The 16,940-nt window shown below is 47.0% G+C and overlaps 1 protein-coding gene across 1 annotated transcript in view; it reads right to left on the reverse strand.

The window, feature by feature from the left end:
- Positions 1-287: 287 nt before the first annotated feature.
- Positions 288-16,940, reverse strand: part of LOC146356518 (uncharacterized) — an 80,226-nt gene continuing 63,573 nt past the window's right edge. The window contains exon 8 of the mRNA XM_084841117.1: positions 288-1,995. Coding sequence (XP_084697243.1) covers positions 1,026-1,995 — 970 coding nt within the window. The 3' untranslated portion in view covers positions 288-1,025. The remainder of the gene's footprint in view (positions 1,996-16,940) is intronic.

Consider the following 16,940-nt stretch of genomic DNA (forward strand, 5'->3'; position numbering starts at 1 on the left):
GGCATTTTGGAGCCTGGGAAAACATGGGAAGCTCTGAACACACATCTTAAACTGAAGGGTTTTTTTTGTGTATTGAGCGCGTGAATCTCTTAAAATGAAGGGCTGCGCTCCATTTGATGATCTTTCCACATTCCAGACGTTGCTCGGATTTACAGATTCTACCCTAGGTGTGTTCTTTGACGAGATGTCATGCATTTGCAATCATGGATGCTTTTCTCCCTCTCTGAGCATGGCTAGCGCTGCTCTCCAATGTGAATTCTTGGATGACTTTTCAGGCACTTGCTGAGACTGAAGCTCATTTCGCACACTCAGCATTTGTAGGGCTCCTCCCGTGTGAATTCTTTGATTGGGTTTATGGGCTGTGTTCTCATTGAAGCTCTTTCCACACCCCGAGCATTTTTACACCTTCTCCTGTGTGGCTTCTTTGATGGTTTTAAGTATGGAGCTTCGACTGAAACTCTTCCTACACTCTAAGCATTTATAGGGTTTCTCCTGTGTCGATTCTTTCATGCAGCTTAAGGTCTCTGCTGTTACATAAAATCTTCCCACACGCAGATCATTTATAGGGCTTTTCCCATATGAATTCTTTGATGTGTTTTAAGGGCTCTGCTGTCATAGAAGCCCCCCCCCCCCCCCGCACTCTGAGCATTTATATGGCTTCTCCCCTGTGTGGATTCTTTGATGGAGTTAATGGGCTGTGCTACACCATCTCCTGTGTGGATTCTTTGATGGTTTTAAGTACGGAGCTCTGACTGAAACTCTTCCCACACTCCACGCATTTAGTTTCTCGCCTGTCTGAATTGTTTCATGCAGCTTAAGGTTTCTACTGTTACGTAAACTCCTTCCACATGCAGAGCATTTAAAAGGCTCCTCCCCTGTGTGAATTCTCAGATGGGTTTTATTGACCCTGATTTCACTGAAGCTCTTTCCTCACTCTAAGATTTATTGGGTGTTTCCACCGTGTGGATTTTTTCATGCCTTTAAGGCACGTGTCACGAATGAAGCCCCTTCCATAATCAGAGCATTTATAGGGCTTCTCCTATGAGAATTCCTTGATGGGTTTGAAGGGCTCTGCTGTCACTGAAGCTCTTACCGCACTCTGAGCGTTTAAAGGGCTTCCCCCCCACGTGACTTCTTTCATGTGAGTTAAGCCGATGTTTGGTAGTGAATTTCTTTCCACACGCTGAGCATTTATAAGGCTTCTCCCCAGTGTGGACTCTCTGATGCCTTTTAACGTGTGAACTGCGACTGAAGCTCCTTCCGCACTCTAAACATTTATAAGGCTTCTCCCCTGTGTGGATTCTTTGATGTATTTTAAGGTGTGAACTGCGACCTAAGCTCTTTCCACACTCTGAGCATTTATAGGGCTTCTCCCCGGTGTGAATTCTTTGATGTGTTTTAAAGGCTGCTCTCTCAGTGAAGCACTTCCCACACTCTGAGCATTTATACAGCTTCTCCCCCGTGTGAATTCTGTAATGGATGTTCAGCTTTGACAGCTGACTGAAACTCTTCCCACACTCTAAGCATTCATAGGGTTTCTCGCCGGTGTGAATTCTTTCATGCAGTGTAAGGTTCCTGCTGTTACATAAAATCTTTCCACACTCAGAGCATTTAAAAGGCTCCTCCCCTGTGTGAATCCTTTGATGGATTTTAAGGGCTCTGCTGTCTCTGAAGCTCTTTCCGCACTCTGAGCATTCATAGGGCTTCTCCCCTGTGTGAATTCTTTTATGGGTTTTAAGGGCTGCGTTCTGGCTGAAGGTCTTTCCACACTCTGAGCATTTGTATGGCTTCTCCCCAGTGTGAACTCTTTCATGCCTTTTAAAGGCTGCTCTGTCAGTGAAGCTCTTCCCACACTCTAAGCATGTATACAGCTTCTCCCCTGTGTGGATTCTGTAATGGATGTGAAGCTTTGACATCTGACTGAAGCTCTTCCCACACTCTAAGCAGCTATAGGGCTTCTCACCTGTGTGAATTCTTTCATGTAGCGTAAGGTTTCTGCTGTAAACTAAAACCTTTCCGCAATCAGAGCATTTCAAATTCATTGTGCGAATTCTTTGCTGCAAGTCAAGGTCTGAGCTGGAACTAAATTGATTTTCACATTCCAAGGACTGAAATGTTTTCTGTTTTGCGTGAGTTCTTTCACATTCAATAAGGTGTATCTCCTCAGTGAAACATTTTCCACACTCAGACCATTTCCACAGTTTTTCCCCGTTATGAATATTATTTTTGTTTGTTTCGAAAGGTTCTTCTGGTATGGGACATTCATTGAAGTCAGCCCCTTCAAACAAACTGGGTGTGTTTCCTGAATTCTCCTCATCTTCAGTTTTTATCCTCTGGTGGACGTCATGTTTATTGCTCTCCCTCCCGTCAGCTGAAAGAAGAAAAAGAGAACAAACCCAATGAGTTGCTATTTTGATTATCAGAGTTGTGAGGAGAAAGAATCCTTCCAAATATATTAAATAGCCTCTAATAATCAACAGAACTGACAACTAGAATGAGACTTGACAGGTATAACTGAGACTTGGTGGGATGACTCTCATGACTGGAATACAGCAATTGAAGGATATAACTTGTTCAAAAAGAACAGGAGGAACAGAAAGGGAGGTGGGGTTGCACTGTATGTGAAAAATACATCTCTCTGCACAGAAATACAGGAGGATGAGCTTGGTAGCCCCATCGAGAGCATCTGGATCAAAATAAATGGAGCAAAGAATAAAAGGAACCTGGTGGTCGGAGTCTACTACCGGCCACCCAATCAAGGAGAAGATGAGGATGAAACTTTTGAAAAAGCAAATAGCCAATGTTTCAAGGAAGCATGATGTAGTAGTAATGGGGAACTTCAATTTCCCCAATATTTGTTGGGAGCAAATTCTGCAAAACATGGCCCCTCCAGGAAATTCCTGACTTGTGTGGCGGATAACTTCTTCCTACAGAAAGTAGAGGAAGGAACTAGAGGATCGGCTATCCTTGACTTGATCCTAACCAACAGAGATGACTTAGTGGAGAAAGTGGCAGTTACAGGACCTCTGGGGGAAAGCGACCATGTTGCACTTGAGTTCTTGGTTCTAAGGGAAGCAAAAGCCGAGTGTAGTCAAAGGCATACCCTGGATTTTAGGAAAGCTGATTTTAATAAACTCAGAACAGTGATAAGTAAGGTCCCATGGCAAGCGACGCTAAGAAGAAAATGAGTCCAAGATGGGTGGGAGCTTTTAAAAAAGGAAATTCTCAAGGCACAATCACAAACCATTCCAACAAGAAGAAAAGGTGGAAGACAACAGAAGAAGCCAATGTGGCTTCACAAAAAGCTTAGGGATGACCTGAAAACAAAAAAGGACACATATAGGAAGTAGAAAGAAGGCCAAGTAACAAAGGAAGAGTACAGGCAGGTAGCACAGAATTGCAGGGGTGGTGTCAGGAAAGCTAAAGCTGAGAACGAGCTGAGGTTAGCGAGGGATGCTAAAAACAACAAAAAGCTTTCTTCAGCTATGTCCATAGTAAAAGGCAGAGGAAAGAAATGGTTGTTCAGCTATTAAATAAGTATGGCAAAACGATAACAGATGACAAAGAAAAGGCAGAGGTGCTCAATTCCTACTTTGGCTCAGTCTTCTCCCAAAAGAGGGTCTATGACCCGCCTGGCAAAGGCGAAGTACAGGCTGAAGGGGCAGGATTGCAGCTTGAGATCGACAGGCATATGGTCAAGGAACACCTAATTCCTTTGAATGAGTTCAAATCCCCAGGGCCAGATGAACTGCATCTTAGAGTAATAAAGGAACTGGCAGAAGAACTCTCAGGACGGGGGAAGTGCCAGATGACTGGAGGAGGGCTAATGTTGTCCCTATTTTCAAAAAGGGTCAAAAGGAGGAACCTGGGAACTACAGACCAGTAGTTGTACCAGTAGTACAGTGATTACTCGAAGCCAACATGGATTTGTCAAAAACAAGTCTTGCCAGACAAATCTGATCTCATTTTTTGATCAAGTAACCTCCCTTGTGGACCTTGGGAATGCTGTAGACATCATATACCTTGACTTCAGCAAAGCTTTCGACGAAGTGCCCCATGATATCCTGATGACCAAACTAGCTCAAAGTGGGCTAGATGAAACAACGATCCGGTGGATCCACAGTTGGCTACAGAATCGGACTCAAAGAGTGCTTATCAATGGGACCTTCTCAAGCTGGGGAGAGGTAACGAGTGGGGCACCGCAGGGCTCAGTCCTGGGCCCAGTGCTCTTCAACATTTTGATGAATGACTTGGAGGAGGAGGTGCAGGGAATGCTGATCAAATTTGCAGATGACACAAAATTGGGCGGGATAGCTAATACTTTGGAAGACAGAAACAAAATTCAAAGTGATCTGGATAGACTGGAGCGCTGGGCAGAAAACAACAGAATGACATTTAATAGGGATCAATGCCAAGTTCTGCACTTAGGAAAAAGAAACCAAATGCACAGTTACAAGATGGGGGATACGTGGCTCAACCACACTACAAGCGAGAAGGATCTTGGAATTGTTGTCGATCACAAGCTGAATATGAGCCAACAATGTGATGTGGCTGCAAAAAAGGCAAATGCTCTTTTGGGCTGCATTAATAGAAGCATAGCTTCCAAATCCTGGGAAGTACTAGTTCCCCTCTACTCAGCACTAGTTAGGCCTCATCTGGAGTACTGTGTCCAGTTCTGGGCACCACACTTGAAGAAGGATGCAGACAAACCGGAGAGGGTTCAGAGGAGGGCAACAAAGATGATCAGGGGACTGGAAACAAAGCCCTATGAAGAGAGACTGAATGAACTGGGCATGTTTAGCCTTGAGAAGAGAGGGGAGATATGATAACGCTCTTCAAGTACTTGAAAGGTTGTCACAGAGAGGAAGGCCAGGATCTCTTCTTGATCAACCCAGAGTGCAGGACACGGAATAATGGGCTCAAGGGACAGGAAGCCAGATTCCGGCTGAACATCAGGAAAAATGTCCTGACTGTTAGAGCAATACGACAATGGAACCAATTACCTAGGGAGGTGGTGGGCTCTCCCACATTGGAGGCATTCAAGACGAGGCTGGATAGCCATCTGTCAGGGATGCTCTGACTGGATTCCTGCATTGAGCAGGGGGTTGGACTTGATGGCCTTGTAGGCCCCTTCCAACCCTACTATTCTATGATTCTATGAGCCACAGAGCTTTTATTTTATTTATTACGATATTTATAGGCAACCTTTTGACATACTGGCATGGTTTGCACATCACATAGCAACATGAGAACATAAGAAGAGCCATGCTGGATCAGACCAAAGGTCCATCTAATCCAGCATTGTGTTCACACAGTGGCCGACCAGCTGTCAACCAGGAACCAACAAGCAGGGCATGAGCGCAACAGCACCCTCCCACCCATGTTCCACAGCAACTGGTGTACATAAGCTTACTGTCTCAAGTATCAGAGGTAGCACATTGCATTCAGGACTAGTAGCCTTCTCCTCCAAGTATTTACCTAACCCCCTTTTAAAGCCATCCAAATTGGTGGCCATCACTACTTCCTGTGGTAGTGAATTCCATAGTTTATGCGCTGTGTGAAGAAGTCCTTCCATTTATCTGTTCTGAATGTCTCACCAATCAGCTTCATGGGATGATTCCTTTGGGTTCTAGTATTCCGAGGGAGAAAAACGTCTCCCTATCCGCTTTCTCCACACCATGCATAATTTTGTACACCTCTATCATATCTCCCCTTACCCTCCTTTTTTCCAAGCTCAACAATCCCGGCTCTTGTAATCTTCTCGCCTAGGGGAGATGCTCCAGCCCCTTGATCATTATAGTTGCCCTTCTCTGCCCTTTTTCCAGCTCTACAATATCTGTTTTTAGGTGTGGTGATCAGAACTGTACACAATATTCCAAGTGTGATCTCACCACAGATTAGTATAAAGGCGGTATGATATTGGCAGTTTTATTCTCAATTCCTTTTCTAATTATGCCTAACATGGAGTTTGCCTTTTTTACAGCGGCTGCACACTGGGTCGACATTTTCATTGAGCTGTCCACCACAACCCCAAGATCTCTTTCTTGGTTGGTCACTGCTAGCTCAGATCCCTTCAGGTTATATTTGAAGTTATAACCTCAACAACGTGATGCACGTTGGGGTTTTTTTGCCCCAACGTGCATCACTTTACACTTGCTTACATTGAACTGCATTTGCCATTTGGATGCCCATTCTCCCAGTCTGGAGAGATCCTTTTGGAGCTCTTCACAATCCCGTTTTGTTTTAACCACCCTAAATAATTTGGTGTCAACCGCAAACTTGGTCACTTCACGGCTCACTCCTAATTCCAGATCATTTACGAACAAGCTGAAATGCCTTGGTACCAATACAGATCCCTGTGGGACCCCACTAATTACTTCCCTCCATTGGGAGAATTTACCATTTATTCCTACTCTCTGCTTTCTGTTATTTAACCATGTTAGCAACATTTCTTCTGACACTTGTCATTATAGCAAACATTCACAGAATCTGCAGCCTCTCCTCTCTACAGCGGACCCAAAAAGGTCAAAGGAAAGATGCCATTGTCGCCCTCAGTCACAGCCTCACAATGCTTTGATACTTCCGAGAGTTTGGACAGGGAGTCTGTTTGGCAGCCGGGTGGAAAATGCACCAACAGAAACCCTGGGCTGCCTGGAGTTCCTAGCACCTGGTTCAGGCACTCCCAACTGGTGGATTGTGGAACAAGGCACCTGACTAAGGAGATGCAATGCTTTGCATGCCTAAGGTCGCAGGTTCAGTCCCTGGCATGTCCTCATGAAGGCAAACAGCAGAGTTGCGAAGAACTCCACCTGTGAGGATCACTCCAAGTCCAGGTAGATAATACGGGAAAATCCATCGGCATTGTCCCTGAGACCTCGTATTCTATAGGTGTTTCCCCCACATACTTAAGATACGAATGACACCCGTCCCATGTGACAGAATCCCTCTGGTTGGCGTTGTCTTTAAGCCCTAGTATTCTAGAGATGTTTCCCCCACATACATACACACTTAAGGTACAAGTGACCTGCTTCTGACGTGACAGAGTCCCCTCCACCTTTTCCCTTGGGTGTTCCTCTGAGAGATGTCTCAAGTGTCAGGTAGGTGACATTTACCCAGAAGATGTAGCTGCCAGGAGAATGCAGACACTGACAGACCTAACAAAGGGCCCCACCAGACTCAAGCACATACCTGCTGATGTCTCCTCTTCCTCGGAGGTGCCAAGAAATGGATCTTCCTCTTTTTTCCCCTGCCAGGCAATGAAGTCAGCTCTGGGAACCAGAAGGCCTTCTAAAGAGGGCAGAAATAGCAAACTTATTGCTGAAACGTCTCACTGTACCAAACATTCAGAGCGTCTGAAGCCTCCCCTCTGTACACCAGCCCTACAAAGCTCAAAAAAAGGATGCCTTTGTTATCCTCAATGACATCCTCACAATGCTCCGATACAGACAAAGAACAGCCACAATTCCCCCTTCCAGGATCTGTCAACGAGGCAAAGAGGAACCCCTACCCAGAGGGCCCCTTCCCTTACCCAGAGAAGCCAGGTTCCCATAAGTCTCCTCCGTGACATCCCTGTGCAGAGTCCTCTGGCCTGGATCCAGCAGAGCCCACTCCTCCTCCGTGAAATGCACAGCCACCTCCTCAAAGGTCAACGGACCCTGAAAGAAGAGGAAGAAATCATGTTCTCCTTACACATAATGTAGCTATCCATGAAGACAATAAAGGTGAGGTGGTTGGAGCTTCTCCCGCAGGATCTAGAGCTTCATGAGTGACTTTCAAAACCTTCCTAGCAGCCACTGTGGACAGAAGCAAAGGGAAAGGGGGAGATTTGTCAGGGCCAAGAAAGATGTGCAGGGGACAGAGGCAACCAGGCCTCTCTTACCTGCTCTGGTTGCAGAGAAGCTGTCTCCACTCCACCACAAAGCAAAGGAGGCCTAGAAGGAACCCCCAGTGCTATTTCACTCTCTTCGAACATCGTTCCATTTCCTGTGAGGAAGGCAAAGACGATGGGAAAAGATTTTATACTTTGTAAGCATTTCACATTTTTGTCACTCAAGCAGCATCAATCATTTTTCACGTCGCATTTGGGCATAATTCAAAGGACTGGTTTTTATTTCTATACAGTCTTAATCTATTGAAACACGACGCCTTTTCTGAACACGTTAGAGAGAAGAGCCGCCTCCCCATGCTGAAATATGCCCCACTAATCCTCACCCAGGAAACTGGGGCCTCCATCAACCTCCTGCAAGGTCCACTTGAACAGTGGCCTCTGCGTGGTGTCCGAGGGAGCCTTCTCCGCCTCAGGGACATCCGTGGCTGCTTTGGTTAATATTCCCTGCACCTGGAAAAGGAATGAGGAGCCAGGCAGTGAAGGGGGGAAAGGGATCAGGAAAGGAAAGAACGGGCGCAGGGGAAGTCCATGGGCAGAGTTTGCCAATCTATTTGCACTCAGGTCTCTTTCAGAAGTTATTTTACTTCCGAGGCCCTGCAGCCTTTGGCAGGACAGCACATAAGGATTTGTGCCAAAAATGCATTTCTAGCAGTAGAAAAAAAGCGAACCCAAGGCTTCGTCCAAAAACCAACTGAGAAGAAGGAAAGAAGCTCCCAGAAGTTCCCTAACACTCCGCTGCTCTAAGTACAGAAGTGTGGTGCCTACAACCGCTAATCCTGTTCTGCTGGGACGACTGTGCTACTGGTGGAAGAAGGATCCCCTCCTTCCCTGGAAGGTCACAGTCTCTTTGGGGTGCCTTGTGCTGCCTTAAAGAGGGACTGCTATACACAGTCAGAAATGGTGGTATAGTTGTGTTTGGGTGTGGGCGGGGGGCGATGGGGACATCACTACCTTGACTGTTGGCTACAAAATGAATGAAAATGAACGAACTCGGACAAGCAAAGGCCATTGGCAGAATTTGTCAACCTGGTTGCATTCAGGCCTCCTTCTAAATTTATACTACTTCCTAAGCCCTCTAGCTTGCCTTTGGAAGGTGAGAACAAAAGAATTTGGGCCAAAAACGTATCCTGAGCATTAGAACAGGACGAGAAAAATGCATCCAAAACTCCCTCCTAAAACCAACTGGGAGGGGAGAAAGGAGTTCCCAGACGTTCCCTGACACTCAGCTGCTGTGAGCACAGAAGTGCTGAAAACCGCGAATCCTGTTCTGCTGGGATGACTTTGCCACTGGTGGAAGAAGGATCCGCTCCTTCCCTGGAACATCACGATCTCCTCAGGTGCCTGTGATCCCCTAAGGAGGGCCTGCTATAGACATTCAGAACCTGTGGGATGGTTACAGGTGGGTGTAGGTGGGGGGAGTTTGGGAAAACACTGGTGGGGATTTTTAAGACCACACTCCTTTGGAGCTATCAGGATGAAATGCTCTCACCTGCACCTGGTCCTTGTCCTCTGCCTGGCTCAGGAGGAACCCTTCTGCCAGCGCCACCGCCTGGGAACTGGTCTCCACTCCACATCCTCTGACCCAGCTCTCCATCTCCAGGGGCAGGACAGCCAGGAACTGCTCGAGGACCACCAGGTCCAGCATCTGAGCTTTCGTGTGTCTTTCTGGCTTCAGCCACTGACGGCAAAGGTGGTGGAGTCGGCTGCAGGCCTCTCGGGGCCCCTCGGCCTCCTGGGAGCAGAATCCCCTGAAGCGCTGGCGCTCTGCATTTGAGCTGGTGTTGCTCCCAGACAGGTTCCCCAGTGCTCGTCTTTCCCTGAGCACCACACTGCTCCCTTCCTGGATGGTATGGGGGCTTTTTCTTTCCTCAGAGCCAGTGACGTCTTGCTTTTCCATTCTCACTGTCTTCTCCATCTCCGCTGCCAACAGGACCTGAAGGATCTCCTAGCTTTGCTGCCAGTTTCTTTCCTGAGGTGAGGAGTGCCTGAATCTGATGTGAGTAGATCATCTATTACAAAGGCTACAAGGCTCTCGGTGTGCATAAATTACTCTCATCAAGGGAAAACATGATTCTGGCTAAGAAAGGCAGGTGAACACGACTGAGGGGTGGAGTTGGTGGAGCAGAGATGGTAGTTGGTGGACTAGAGATGGTGGATGTGGGAATCTGGAGGTGGTCTAGAGATGGTAGATAGTGGACTAGTGATGGTAGATAGTGGACTAGAGACGGTAGATGGTGGACCATCTGTGGTGGAGGTGGGAGTTTGGGCGTTTGTCCTCCTAAGATGCTCAGACCCAAACCATCATCTGGTTCAAACTGAGCCAACCCCCACAACTCCCTCCTCCCCAATACTCCCTCCCTTGAGCCCCCTCCTCTGTCCACAACAGTTATGTCTGTTTACCCCTACAAAAAGCCCTCTAGAAGAGCCCGTCTCTGGAGTTATCTCTAAAATTTATAAACTATTATTATAAATGGATACATCTAGGAACATCTGGAAACCTGCGCTCAGTTTGGGAACTAAACTGGAAAAATCAAATTACTGAAGAAGAATGGAATAAAATTTGGCAGAGATTTCCAATTAAAACACTATCCTCTAAAATCAGGGAACAAACTATTAAAAAGATACAAGGTTGGTATCTCATGCCAGTGTGGTTATCTTATATTAATTCAAACAACAATAAATTTTGCTGGAGGGGACGTAAAAAACTAGGCACTACACAACACATGTCGTGGGAATGTGGGAAAGTGAAGAAAATATGGGACTTTGCTTTTCTAGAAATTAGTAAAATAACAGGACAAAGAATATCAAAAGCACCAGAATTAGCATTACTGGGACAATTTCAAGGTAATAATGAGAATTTATTACATAAAGCACTTCTAACAACTGCAGAGTGTTGATAGCCAGCAAATGGAAATACCTAAAAGGAATCTTGCTTAAAGAATGGTACAACAGAGTACGGCAGATTGTGTTATTAGAACAACTGACAAATAATATTAAATTAGCAAAAGGACAAAGAAAAAAGGGCAGTTTTATGGAAGAATGGTACAATGTTATTGTTTATACAAATGCAGAGAAATGATGGAGTGTTCCCTACTACAAAACTCTGTGGTTATCATAAGAACTGTCAGGTTTCCCAATCCCCCCAGTGCACACATTCAGGCAATCTGGCACTGGACACCCAAATCAGTGAGATTTCTTTATTGCAGGGAATCCCATGGCAAAAGCTTAATGGTTACACTCTTCGGGATTCATATAGCTGATGGTCAGTAGCTATAGGCTGTATGTAACTCCAGAACAGTGCAAAGCTAAACACTACTACCGTGACTGAGATCCTCAACATGGTTTCTCCGTTGCCATCTCCACGGTTCTGAACATAAGGGAAGGGACTCGGGATTCCTGGGTACCTAACCCAGACAATCCTTTCACGGGGCTCCAACCCTGGACATGGAAAGGGAATGGTTCCTGGAAGGAACCCATCAGGCAATCAAGGGATAACTTCTTGAAAGGCATAAACAACCCACACCAATAGAAAGTCCAACTTTGAATCTTTTGTTGATAACTCCAGGCTACATGGTCAAGGCCCATCAAGATCAAGGGAAGGGCATGCCCACACACGCAAGGAGTTCCAGGCCATTGCTTTCGCATCGCCAACTCCACGCTGCATGAGTTCTGGCAGGGGGAAGCCCAAAAGTTGTAGATCAAACCCAGCCTGCGTACACTGAGCTGACTACAAACGCAGACACACATTCCACAGCAGCTGGAGTTCAAGTCTATGAAAAGCCTCACAGTGTAGCAGCCATGTCGGGGGTCAGACTAAGTGGTCTCATGTTCTTGCTGAGCTAGCATAGTTTGGCAGGAACAGCAATGTAGAGACTTCCCCTGTCAGCAAGCCGAATTGCACAACACAGTCATGATTTTGCCTTTTTGCTTACTGCAAGACTGTATCCTTGTTCTCAAGATAGAATGTCCTATGGCCCATTTCCTGTACTATAAACAACTGTACCAACTGTAAAACCACAGGAGAGGGGGTGGGAGAAAGGGTTGCTTGTGTGTCATCATCTCTATAAAAGTAATGTGTGGCTATGCCTCGGGGCTTTTGGCTCTTTGGAAAAGATTCCAGCCTTAAGCCCGCGCGTTAAATAAAGAATACTCATTTTTCTTTTCTCCGTGGTCTCTCTGACTCTGATTTCTGCTACAACAGTACTTTTCATGGCAGGTCTTTAACAATCCAAAGTTCCAGTCCACGTGCAGAGTGCCTCCAAAAGCCCAGACGATGATGGATCCAAATAAAGAAGGCTTCGGGCAATGAAGATGAGATGTTCCTAGCAAAGGCGCTTCGCCTTTGCATCAGCTTAAACGGGAAGGCGTGACTGTAGGACACCCCCTCCGGATCCCATGATATACAAGGGCCTTTAGTCTCTCAGCAAGGCCCCTGTCCAAACGGGGCGGCACTGCTCAACCCTCCAGCCATGACACTACAACCTGGGCAACCCTTCTGCAAACCCAATCAAGGAGAAGACAAGGATGAAACTTTTGAAAAGCAAATAGCCAATGTTTTAAGGAAGCATGATGTAGTAGTAATGGGGGACTTCAATTTCCCCGATATTTGTTGGGAGACAAATTCTGCAAAACATGGCCCCTCCAGGAAATTCCTGACTTGTGTGGCGGATAACTTCCTCCTACAGAAAGTAGAGGAAGGAACTAGAGGATCGGCTATCCTTGACTTGATCCTAACCAACAGAGATGACTTAGTGGATAAAGTAGCAGTTACAGGAACTCTGGGGGAAAGCGACCATGTTGTACTTGAGTTCTTGGTTCTAAGGGAAGCAAAAGCCGAGTGTACTCAAACGCGTACCCTGGATTTTAGGAAAGCTGATTTTAATAAACTCAGAACAATGATCAGTAAGGTCCCATGGCAAGCAATGCTAGCGAGAAAAGGAGTCCAAGATGGGTGGGAACTTTTAAAAAAGGAAATTCTCAAGGCACAATCACAAACAATTCCAACAAGAAGAAAAGGTGGAAGACAACAGAAGAAGCCAATGTGGCTTCACAAAAAGCTTAGGGATGACCTGAAAACAAAAAAGGACACATATAGGAAGTGGAAAGAAGGCCAAGTAACAAAGGAAGAGTACAGGCAGGTAGCACAGAATTGCAGGGATGGCGTCAGGAAGGCTAAAGCGGAGAACGAGGTGAGGTTAGCGAGGGATGCTAAAAACAACAAAAAGGCTTTCTTCAGCTACGTGCATAGTAAAAGGCAGAGGAAAGAAATGGTTGTTCAGCTATTAAATAAGGATGGCAAAATGATAACAGAGGACAAAGAAAAGGCAGAGGTGCTCAATTCCTACTTTGGCTCAGTCTTCTCCCAAAAGAGGGTCTATGACCCCCCTGGCAAAGGCGAAGTACAGGCTGAAGGGGCAGGATTGCAGCTTGAGATCGACAGGCATATGGTCAAGGAACACCTCATTACTTTGAATGAGTTCAAATCTCCAGGGCCAGATGAACTGCATCCTAGAGTCATAAAGGAACTGGCAGAAGAGCTCTCAGAACCGCTGTCTATTCTCTTTGAGAAATCATGGAGGACCGGGGAAGTGCCAGATGACTGGAGGAGGGCTAACGTTGTCCCTATCTTCAAAAAGGGTAAAAAGGAGGAACCTGGGAACTACAGACCAGTCAGTCTGACATCAATCCCTGGGAAAATTCTGGAGCAGATCATAAAGCAATCCATCTGGAAGCACCTTGACAACAATGCAGTGATTACTCGAAGCCAACATGGATTTGTCAAAAACAAGTCCTGCCAGACAAATCTGATCTCATTTTTTGATCAAGTCACCTCCCTTGTAGACCGTGGGAATGCTGTAGACATCATATACCTCGACTTCAGCAAAGCTTTCGACAAAGTGCCCCATGATATCCTGATGAGCAAACTAGCTCGAAGTGGGCTAGATGAAACAACGATCATGTGGATCCACAGTTGGCTACAGAATCGGACCCAAAGAGTGCTTATCAATGGGACCTTCTCAAGCTGGAGAGAGGTAACGAGTGGGGTACCGCAGGGCTCAGTCCTGGGCCCAGTGCTCTTCAATATTTTTATTAATGACTTGGAGGAGGAGGTGCAGGGAATGCTGATCAAATTTGCAGATGACACAAAATTGGGAGGGATAGCTAATACTTTGGAAGACAGAAACAAAATTCAAAGTGATCTGGATAGACTGGAGTGCTGGGCAGAAAACAACAGAATGGCATTTAATAGGGACAAATGCCAAGTTCTGCACCTAGGAAAAAGAAACCAAATGCACAGTTACAAGATGGGGGATACGTGGCTCAACCACACTACGAGCGAGAAGGATCTTGGAATTGTCGTCGATCACAAGCTGAATATGAGCCAACAATGTGATGTGGCTGCAAAAAAGGCAAATGCTATTTTGGGCTGCATTCATAGAAGCATCGCTTCCAAATCCCGGGAAGTACTAGTTCCCCTCTACTCAGCACTGGTTAGGCCTCATCTGGAGTACTGTGTCCAGTTCTGGGCACCACACTTTAAGAAGGATGCAGACAAGCTGGAGAGGGTTCAAAGGAGGGCAACAAAGATGATCAGGGGACTGGAAACAAAGCCCTATGAAGAGAGACTGAAAGAACTGGGCATGTTTAGCCTTGAGAAGAGAAGACTGAGGGGAGATATGATAGCGCTCTTCAAGTACTTGAAAGGTTGTCACAGAGAAGAAGGCCAGGATCTCTTCTCGATCATCCCAGAGTGCAGGACACGGAATAATGGGCTCAAGTTACAGGAAGCCAGATTCCGACTGAACATCAGGAAAAACTTCCTGAGTGTCAGAGCAATACGGCAATGGAACCAATTACCTGGGGAGGTGGTGGGCTCTCCCACACTGGAGGCCTTCAAGACGAGGCTGGACAGCCATCTGTCAGGGATGCTCTGACTTGGATTCCTGCATTGAGCAGGGGGTTGGACTCGATGGCCTTGTAGGCCCCTTCCAACCCTACTATTCTATGATTCTATGATTCTATGAACCCCACCCCACCTCTGTCTGGTTCTCAGGGACAGCTCCCAGCCTCCCTGCCTGCCAAGGCCAGACCAGCAGGCGGACAGGGCGTTGGGTGACCCCCCCGGCCCTGCTCTGGGAACACTGGCAGAGAGAAGCTCATGCAGACTCTGACATTCCAGAAACTGAACAAGCCTAAGCCCTTCCAGGCTACTTCTAATCAAATCCAGCCTATAACCTACAAAGCCCACTGCAGTACTGAAGCTGTGGGCCCTGACAAGAACACAAGAAGGTATGTATATGATTAAGGGCGCAATCCTATGGGGATAGGCGGCCGCCCCCAAACTCGGAGGCGACTACCTGTCCAATGCAGGGCAGGAGAAGCACGGAGGGGGATCATCCCCTCCACACTTCTCCTGCCCTGCATTTGTGGCTAGACAGCCGATTTCGGATATAGGATGCGTCGTACCCTCATTTCTGCCTTCCCCGCCCCGGAACACCCTGTTTTGGCCACTCTGTGCTCCTCTTCCGAGGCAGCCCGGAATGGGGGGGGGGGGTCAGTTCCCAGAAAACCACATATCCTATGGCCGTCTAGCCGCTGACTAGCGGCCACGGGATTTCTCCCTAAAATAACAAAAAAGAAGATATATGTATTAAACTGTACTGCATGTTTTCAAACGTAAAATAAATTGCTGCAAAAGTTTAGTTTCGCTTATGTATTTGTTCTTAAGAATAAAATATGTACATCTTCTCACTGTTAATAGCACGGATGACTTGTAACCTGATGTACAGTTATGCATTTCTTGAACAAAGTTGTAGGGAGAGGTAATGTACGTGTCTTGTAATGGAAATGAAATAAAGAAGAATCAAAAGAAAAAGAAAAGATCCCTTCGCCAACCGGGCCAGCGGATGGAGCATCACCAACCCTGCATCACCACTCCCCTGGAGACCCTCCACGCCCACCCCCTGGCTCTGCTTCGCCCCCGCCCCAAGGCCTAGCAAATTCCTTGTCCCTTTTCAGTCCTCCAAATGGGAAGTAGTTTGAAATCGGTTTCAGTGCCTCCAGTTCCCCGGAATCGCAGACTTTCCTTCTCTCCCAGGAAGATGGTGCTCTTGAGACTTCCTGGCTTGGGAGAGAGATGGGGTGGGGGGAGCACCAGATGTGGGTCTCCTGGAGAGACCCCGACTGGGCCAGCCACGGGGGGGGCACTGTCCTCCCCCCTTTGCAAAACCTGCCCCCTGCTCTTTGCCGCCCCTCTCCACCCCCCCGCTGGGCTTTCCTCCCCCTGGACATTTTCCTCCCGCTGCCACCATCCTGGGGACCCCAATGCGCTCATCAGCTCCCAATAGCCCCCCCCCCGTGCTGTGGGTCCCTGGACTCCCCCCGCTCCGGTCCAGCCCGAGCCACACCACTCTGGGCACTTACCAGCTGCTTTGCATGGGAGGAGGTGCTGCGGATCGCGCCCACGGGGAGAGCGACGCGCGGGATCTTCTGGCAAGAACGCTTCCTGGGGTTCCTTGGAGAAACGTGGATCTCTTTGGGAAGGCGTAAAAGCCGGAACGGCACAGCCCGGAACGGCCCCATGTTTTTAAAAAGTATGCGAAAAATAGTGGCCCATGTTGGAAACACTTGAGAATAATATTTGAGGACTGAAACCCTTGCAACAGTATATTATTGTTAACCTCATAACGTCCAGAACATATCCGGCACGGCACGGCACGGCACGGCACGGCCCCATGTTTTTAAAAAGTATGCGAAAAATAGTGGCCTGTGTTGGAAACACTTGAGAATAATATTTGAGGACTGAAACCCTTGCAACAGTATATTATTGTTAACCTCATAACGTCCAGAACATATCCGGCACAGCACGGCACGGCACGGCCCCATGTTTTTAAAAAGTATGCGAAAAATAGTGGCCCATGTTGGAAACACTTGAGAATAATATTTGAGGACTGAAACCCTTGCAACAGTATATTATTGTTAACCTCATAACGTCCAGAACATATCCGGCACGGCACGGCACGGCACGGCACGGCCCCATGTTTTTAAAAAG

The sequence above is a fragment of the Heloderma suspectum genome, chromosome 2, assembly GCF_057233095.1.
Source record: "Heloderma suspectum isolate Gila_16-S chromosome 2, 16-S_ref, whole genome shotgun sequence".
Lineage (NCBI taxonomy): Eukaryota > Metazoa > Chordata > Lepidosauria > Squamata > Helodermatidae > Heloderma > Heloderma suspectum.